The sequence below is a fragment of the Cynara cardunculus genome, assembly GCF_001531365.2.
Source record: "Cynara cardunculus var. scolymus isolate 2C chromosome LG 2, CcrdV1, whole genome shotgun sequence".
In the NCBI taxonomy this organism is placed as follows: domain Eukaryota; kingdom Viridiplantae; phylum Streptophyta; class Magnoliopsida; order Asterales; family Asteraceae; genus Cynara; species Cynara cardunculus.
The window spans coordinates 36,191,223-36,199,903 of record NC_037529.1 but is presented as its reverse complement, the minus strand read 5'-3'; the positions used below and the strand labels follow the sequence as shown (position 1 = coordinate 36,199,903).

General features: G+C 33.0%; 1 protein-coding gene across 1 annotated transcript; it reads right to left on the bottom strand.

The window, feature by feature from the left end:
* Window positions 1-772: 772 nt before the first annotated feature.
* On the bottom strand, window positions 773-5,382 carry LOC112508007. Its single transcript, XM_025112785.1, has 4 exons — window positions 5,275-5,382; window positions 3,097-3,552; window positions 2,001-2,321; window positions 773-1,156 (listed from the first exon to the last, which is right to left on the bottom strand). Exons 1-4 carry the CDS (start codon window positions 5,323-5,325, stop codon window positions 881-883), a joined length of 1,104 nt encoding a protein of 367 aa, XP_024968553.1. The 5' UTR covers window positions 5,326-5,382; the 3' UTR covers window positions 773-880.
* Window positions 5,383-8,681: the final 3,299 nt, after the last annotated feature.

Below are 8,681 nucleotides of genomic sequence, written 5' to 3'. Positions count from 1 at the left end.
ATGAAGAATGAAAATGACGATGTGCTTTCAAGATGTAAACCTAATATAAATTTGGTATTAAAAAATAATAATTATTTTTTTACTTGAAAAATACCGGGTACCCGGCGGGTAACGGTTCCGAAAAATTGAGAACCGGAACCGGAACCATTCTCAATCAGTTCCGTATTTTAGGAACCGGAACCGGAACCACTCATATCGGTTCCGGTTCCGGAACTGGCAGTTCCAAGGCGGTTCCGGTTCCATAGTCGGGTACCCTGTTCCGCTGCTCACCCCTAGTATTTACTCATAATTTACTTATAATCTTGAATTTTAAGTAATATGCATCAATAAACACTACTTTATGCATAAAAATTATTTTTAACAGTTTCTACCAAATGTTTTATAATATAGTATAGATATAGATATATACATATATATTACATTTTCAATCTCAATTAGTATTTGTTTCTAAAAACCAATATTTATGTTAGTTTTAGGCCTCATATATATTTTTACATGATGGTTCAAATAACATCTAGTATCATTCTGAGTGCTCTAAACCGCTCATCGTGACAGTTGCATAGGTACATTAAACATGTGGCACCCCATGGTCCGATACATGTTTTTTATAAGTTGTTACTCGATCTCTTTTACTTTCTTAACCTTGATGTATATTTTTATGTTTTAGCCTATATCCTATTTATATGTGTTCTTATATTACAGACTTCTTGTCTTAAGTCACTCTTTGAAATCACCGAATGCCACGCCACACCATTGAGGACTATGATCATTCTCAATCATTAGCATCCTTCGTTCCGTGTTTGGTCACAGATTTAGTCTCATAATCGCTAGAAACAAAAGACCACCAAAACTGTATGTTACTTCTTCCAGCAAACCCAGATCAAAATTGTCTGAAAGTAAGGTTAAGACGGCCCGGCCGGAGCATGGTTTGTTTTAACAATGGCAAAGGGGCTGAGTCCTGGTTGATGGTAGTTACCCCATGAAAAATATGCCTAGACTTGCCACCAAATATCAATACGTCTCCTGATTCTAGCAAAATCTTGGCAGCGTTTTTGACGTCTCTCGTATCGTCATACAAGAAATCTGCAGAGTCGCCAATGGAGATGGAAACCACAGGCAATCTTCTACTGAGACTATTGCTACTCTCATCACGATCCTATGTTCAAAAAAAGATATACAGTTAATTCTTAATTTTTTTTTTATAGTTCTAATACCATGTTTATTGACTTTAAGAAGACTTGTCTTTTATTTATAATTTTGGCCCAATGCCATTGACACATCTTTAAACCACAGTATCTTGAGGTGATAGAAAATTCTGTGTACATTTTACACTTCAGAGACTCTAATCATAACCTTGAAAGATATATTAGGATTGCTAAGATATAAGGAGGCCACGGGTCCACATCTGAAAACCTCCACTTGCTGTGGACTCATAGTGATTTACCTCTTTTATGATGGTCGTGAGACCGGTATGATGGTCGTGAGACCGGTATGGTACAACACTCAGAAAAGGTTATGTCTACTAGTTTAAATATAATATGTATTGTAAAAGAGATACACTTTGACTTTTGATACTTCAATGTTCAATCCCATCCACTAATACTGTAACAAGAAGATTGACCTTTTGACTTTTGATGTCAATGATCTACCTTCCACTTTCAAAAACAAATTAGCCACCAAAAATGCCAAAAGGAACACTAAAATTGTCAAAATACCATTAAGGATGCATATATAGACTTCTAATTGATCTTCTTTAAGGATGCATATATAGACTTCTGGATGATCTTCTTTTTCTAAAATCAAGCAAGTATTTAACCAAATATCCATCCAGAGATGGAGTGGGGGTGGAATGTATGCAAAACTGACCGCTACCCCAAAAAGTATATCGATTTTTCCATGAAGACCAACCCCGAAGAGCAAGAGTATAGGATATAGTGATTAAAATGAAGAATATATACACACAAATAAATATACGTAGATAACTGCACGTAAAAACTAACCTGATGGAGACCAAGTCGGCCAGAGGTTGCATAAAAGTTGACTATACATACATCTGGGGACATCATAGGAAGTTCATCCTCTGAGTTTATAAGATATTGAGAATATTGAAGTGCATTTGTGACCAACCGAATAAGTTCATCAGGAATTGGTGGTGCTTCAGAACCATCACTTCTATAATGGTCGCTATATTTCGTTTGCGGGTCCCAATTTCGACCAAGACACATCATATGTAATTGAAGTTTCGGTCCGTGTTGGTAACCAGGCTGGTAAAATCCCCCTGGACCCACACCTAGCTCTTCACATCTATTTACTATTTCAACCTAAATGTTAAAGTCCAGCCATTTAGATCTTGAACTACCATACTGATACATTATTTGCAGAATAAGCATTGGATTTGAAAAAATACCAAGGTTTAATATGTAATTCGAAGCATTTTTAACCATTACACTTTAACTTCATTTGTACAATTATACTTCACAAAAAACGCAAAACGAAAAAAGAACATATTGTAGTTGATTAGAATGGAAGAAAATCAGACAAAATACATATTAGTAACCAATCATTGATATGTATTCTTCTCTTCATCCCAAAAATATGTAATGTAAAGCTTGACACACAGTTCAATAAAAAAAAGTTTGACTAATAATCAAATACCTAGATTTCCCTTCAATTAAAAATATAGAAAATAAGAGAACTTGCATAACACAATCAATTTCACCAATATCTCGCAAAAATAGATGAAGTGTGAAAGAATGGAAAAAGATACTTCCCAATTTTTTGGGACTAACACTAGATAAAAATGTTTTTATAATTTTTTTAGACGAGGAGATATAAGTTTGTTGCAATTTCTTTGTACTACATTGTTGTTTTAACAATGAAAACAAAGTATAATGGTTAAAAAATGCTCGAGTCGAAATACAAAACCTCATGGCAGAATTGCAAGAAGAAACAAACTTCAAATGTTGTTTATTTTGCATACAATGGTTGTTTTATAGTGCAAAAGATTCAAAATCTAATTAGGTTGATTTAAAACCCAAGTTCACATGGTTTTGGACACTTGAAGATAAAGGTAAAAACAGAGTGTAAAGCAAATACCTGCTTACTTAGGCTGAGGTACTTCTTCAACAGAACCATTCCAGATCTGAGTACTAATTCAGAAGAGCTTTCAAGACTGTCAACCTGTTTTTTGCCACTTCTTTTACACATTGACTCTATGCTTCTGGGAAGAATTAGACTAAATGGTTCTGTTTGAAACAAATGATCAGCAGGAGGCTTGTGATTTTTCTTAACTTTGCTTCTACAATATGTCAACTTTTGCTTGCCAAAACTAGTTGGCAGCAAATAGTCCTCGTGATGATTGATAAAATCTTCAAATAATGGGTCTGAATCTAAATCCTTTTTCCATTCATTTGAAGTTTGATTAGGATGATGTCTCAAGTCAAAATTAGTTTTTCTTTCATCATACGATCCCAGAGATTCCACTAAGGAAAGAGAAGCACACTCGTACATATCAGTTTTAGAATGGGAAAGTGAAGGATGATGAGACAAATCCTGTATAGATAGTTGGAAGAAAGAATTTGTAAATAAATATGCAACATATACTCAAATGAATATTAAGCTAACAAAGTCACAATATAATGAAAAGTTAATGTTGGAAACAGCAAGTTTGTTTCTTGGTACTAACATGGTCCCATGACCGTTCTTGCTATTAAAGCCTTCCGAAAAAATAACAGTTCATGATCAAAATGACACCTCTAAACGACAGAAATGTGGTGAGCAGGTCTACTCACAAGTGCAGGCCGAATGATGCACTTTAGGAATGTGAAAACCAGACATGGTGTTATATGAAAAAAACTTAATCCCATACCACAACACCGAAAAAGAAGAACCTCATTTCCAATCAATTCTGGGTTACCTTTAATATAGACAAAAGAATTATCCGTCCATCACAGAAAGAATACAGTTCGATCTTTACAATCAAATGAAACGATTTTCAGCTTAGACACTCCACCCATTTGTAAATTTGAATTCATGTTTTTATGTTGAACACTCAAATCTGATATCTTTTTGTCCCATACATAGATGTTTCTTGCTCTTGGTTCAATTATGTTTTTATGTAACACCACCTCTAAAAGTTCCACATTTGACTTTTTAGAATCAAAGTAGTTACCCTGCTTACCCATGAAAGTTGCAACGATGAGGGACTGTTTACCAAACATTTACCCGGGTAAGTTCTTACCAACTCACATTACCTTACCGGATGAATATGACAAGGACCAAGAACTTTACTCGGTAAGAGCAAACGCAAGGACCAAGAGTCTTACTTGGTAAGTGAGGGTGATCACTCTTACCACGGTTAGCGCTCACCGAGTAAATTGTTGCATACAATGTCGTTTTGATGAACTAAAATCTTACCCGGTAAGTAAGTGATAGCGTTGCATTTTACCCGTAAGTGCTTACCGGGTAAGTGTTTGGGTAACGGCTCCCGAGACATTTAAATAAACTAACTTAAACGTCTTGAAAGATTTAATACTGAAAAAATAAATATATCTGATTGTCTGTAATGATATGGACATGTAACTGATTGTGAATTAAAGAGTTGTAAAAAGCATGGCAATTTTATGTCCTAACTGCATGGGAAGGAGGCCTCATAGTTTATCATCAAAATGGATAAAAAATTAGCTTATTTTTTGGATAAAAAACTGAAAACAACATTCATCATGTAAAGTATTAGAAAAAGAAGTATTTTGAAACTAAAACACTAAAAAAGTTGTATGTCAAAATCGAAAAAATGGAACTTTTCTAACCATCGTCCTCTGTAATTTAGTTGCAAAAAGAAGAACGATGGAATCGCAAACTTTGGTACAGATTGCAGTAAAACTGAAAAACACATTCACTCGATTGAAATTGGGAACTACTGATCAGGGTATAAAAAGTCAAGTAGATGCTGATAAGAAGGGGATGGTCTTCCTATAATTACCTATTTGTTCTTAATAACAAGAACAATTACCACAGATTCTGAATTTAAGATCAAACAGATCAGAAGGAACCCTAATTTCGGGACTAACAGAGTATGAATGTTAGATATTTCAACAAAAATCAATGATCATGCTCAATTAGTTACGAACTCCACACAAAGCAACATGAATCTGAACTAACAATGACAGTATAAAGTTCAAAATCAAAGAAAATTATCACTAAACAACAATGTAATTAATCAAACCGAAGACGATCAAAAGAAAAAGGAGAATCATAATCTAGAGAATTACTCACCCTTTCATCGCCCATATCATCACAGAATCCTAGCGATGCTTCATGATCCATCAGTGAGAAGAAAATAAAGGAGCAGAGCCTAAAAGAGGTGGAGTAAGGGTTTATGGAGCAAAACGAAGAGGAAACGTGGTGGTCCCCTCTGCAAATTGTAGGATCTTTTCACTTCCGATATAAACATAATATCCATGTTATTAAGTAAACCTTATTTATAAAAAGTCTTAAAAACAATTTTTAGTATAAGTATTATATAGTTATGTACAAAAGTCTTAAAAACAACGCATAATGTATTAAGTATTACTACTTCATGTATTTAATCTTAAAATCTTTTAATCTACAATTAAAATAACATATAGTATAAGTTACCAATGCACATTATTATCTTTTCTTTTCATGTTCCCAAGATACATTTGACATATTTCACTCATGTCTTACCCTCTCATACCTCTATGTTTTCTCCTCATCCCCCCAAGGTGAGATTCAAACTGATATTCACCATTAGTTATTAAAAGTTCTCTCATTCATCTCTCATTCAATTTTTCTAAAATTCTCTCTCTCGTTCTCGATCTCTTGATTATTTGCTCTTGGTGTAAATCGAACACATTTGCGAAATCGTTTAAATATGTTGGATTTTAAATATATTGGATTTTAAACTGTCATACAATTTTTTTCATCGATAGACGGTAATTGGAAGCATAACTCTTATTTATTCAAATTGTATTAATATGTAAAGATCAAGTGTAACTTATATCATCGTTAAATCTTCTCTAATAAAATAAGTGAAACTTCAAAATCGTTAAAATTCACGGCTCGCGCCGTATTGCTCGGATACACAACTAGTATTATTTAAATTTCTTTTAATATCTTGTTTATATTAATTATTGTACTCGCGCATTGTAACGAGATAAATCTCGATTATAATGTTTGGTTTTAGTTTTTGTCTCTATCAATATAATACGATTTTATGTGGTTTTGAGAAAGCGGTAGTGTTTTTATTTTTGAAAGAAATATAAATTTGAAGATAACATAAAAATTTGAAAAAGAAAATCGATATCAGTATCAAATTAATTATTTTATAGTTCTCATTTTTTTGTATAACTTCTTTAATTTCAATTTTTTATTATAATTTAATTTAGATTTAATAACAAAGTAATTTATTTTTGGTTTAATGATTTAATTTTTTTTATAAAGATAATAATTAAACATTCTGTTAGAACTCAATGATTATCTTAATTATATTTTTGATTTTCTATCTATATCTATACTATATTATAAAGCATTTGGCTAAAACTCTTAAAAACTCTTAAACTCGTTCATCCCTGAACGATTTCATCCCTATCCGATTTCATCTCATATCTGAATCCGTATAAGTAACTGTAGATAAACACAATCAAATACACGATAAACATCTCATTTTAAATATAAAAAATCTAAAATATAATTAATATAATAATTAAATTCTAACAGAATACTTAATTATTATCTTTATAAAATTTATAGTATAGATATGTCATGTATAACAAATGATATTTTTTACTATTTTATAAAGCATTTGGGTAAAACTCTTAAATACAACCATTTATGCATATGGTACTATCAATTAATGCCAAATTACTTAAATTCTAAATTTACAATTTATACTGCCCATGGTACAACTTGTTAAAGCAAGCTGCTCCCTACACCGTTCAAACTAAAACTCGCTCTTATCCATCCATATCCCAAACCCTTAAATCTCTGTCCAATGTAGAAGATGAGGATCGATGCAACAGAATTTGAGATGAAATCGAATGGAGATGATATCCATTCCAACAGATTTTGAGATCTATATCCCTAAACCCTAATTAAAACTCTTTCCAATGTAGAAGATGAGGATGGATTCCAACAGAATTTGAGATGAAATCGATTCCAACAGATTTTGAGATGATATCGATTCCAACCGAATTTAGAGATGCATATATATTTGATCCATACCCTTCAATCGAGTTCAGTTTGTTTCAATTTCAAGGTTCGTCTTTTGTTTCAAGGTTATATATATATGTATTTGTGTGTGTATAATCCATGGTAGTTATAATTTATGTGCATGTAATATAGTTCTCTCATTTATGGCTTAAAAATAGTTCAATTTCGTATTACATTGAAACATATTCTAAATGTTCATTGTATACTTTCAGGGGAGAACCCAAATGTTGGTACAACGTCCCTGGTAGTGAAGCCAGTGCTTTTGAGAAGGTAGGCCATTAATGTATATCGTGGCATTTTCTGTAAAATAACTGTAAACCATTGTAAGAACTTAGAAAGTGCTCTATGATTTTACCACTTCCTTGTGTTCACTCCTTGAAAACTCACAAAGAAGCTCCTTTTGAGCCACCAATCTGACTAGGATGTGCTGTGAGGTATATTCCTCCCCACTTAGGGCTAAACAGGTAGAAAAGAAATCAATTGCATGTTGGAGGTTAGATGGAGTTGAAAACCACTACCAGGAAACAGTTTTTTGTAATCAAAGTTCAAAGATTGTTGTCATTTTTGCATTTTAAGATACTTTATCATCATGCCCTTGAATCTTCATGTGAATTGTTTGGCTACACTTGAGTGCTTCATCTAACTATGCAAGTCCTAAAAGCACCTTATTTTCAAACACCAAAACTCACAGTTTCTACGCTGGAATTTTTTTTGTCTTGGAGTGACTTTTTTGCTCTGTCATCTAATAAGTTGTATACTTTGATTCCCTTTATTTAATGTCGATCCTTTTCATCTCAAAAGTTTAAGGTGCGCTTTAACTTTCTATGGCTTTACTACTCTTTAAGGAAGCTCCTGGGTTTCAAATTTTCATGGTTTTCTTGCTTCAACATGATATGGTAATGTTGGAAGAGTGGTACGATCGAGATTAAAGTCTAGGATATTTCTTTATAAGTGGGTTTTATATAAGTTCTTTATTACACTACCACAACTTATCTTGAGGAATAGAAGCTTGTTGATGAAGATGGATTTTCTCCAGGATCTGTGGCCTTTGAATATGTTGGGAATTAGAGGGAGTGAAAACCACCACCACCAAACTGTTTTTTTGTAATCAAATATTGTCGGTCTTTCTGTATTTTAGGAGTATTATCTGAGTTTATCATGATGTTGCCCTTGAATTTTTATGTGAATTGTTTGGCTACACTTAGGGGCTGTTTGGTTTGTTTTCCATTAAGTCCTGAAATTGACGAGGTAATAATAATGACTGTTTCAAGTTCTGTCTCTCTTCTCCTATCTGTTTTTTATTTATGTATAATGTATTTGCTCCTACACTTAGGGCCTACTGTTGTCAGCAGTTTGGGTTTTTCAATTACACGTTTGCTCCCCATTAGAAGCATTTGGGATAAAGAAAACATATGTTCACAACGTTACAAACTTCAGTTCTCCTGCCACTT

What these genes read in the sequence shown, in the direction of transcription:
- LOC112508007 (XM_025112785.1), bottom strand. Translation starts at nt 5,325, where the DNA reads ATGGATCATGAAGCATCGCTAGGATTCTGTGATGATATGGGCGATGAA. An exon ending in ACCTCAGCCTAAGTAAGCAG is followed by an intron (nt 2,322 to 3,096) that starts GTATTTGCTTTA and finishes TTTAACATTTAG; the next exon opens with GTTGAAATAGTAAATAGATG. An exon ending in GCCGACTTGGTCTCCATCAG is followed by an intron (nt 1,157 to 2,000) that starts GTTAGTTTTTAC and finishes TTTTGAACATAG; the next exon opens with GATCGTGATGAGAGTAGCAA.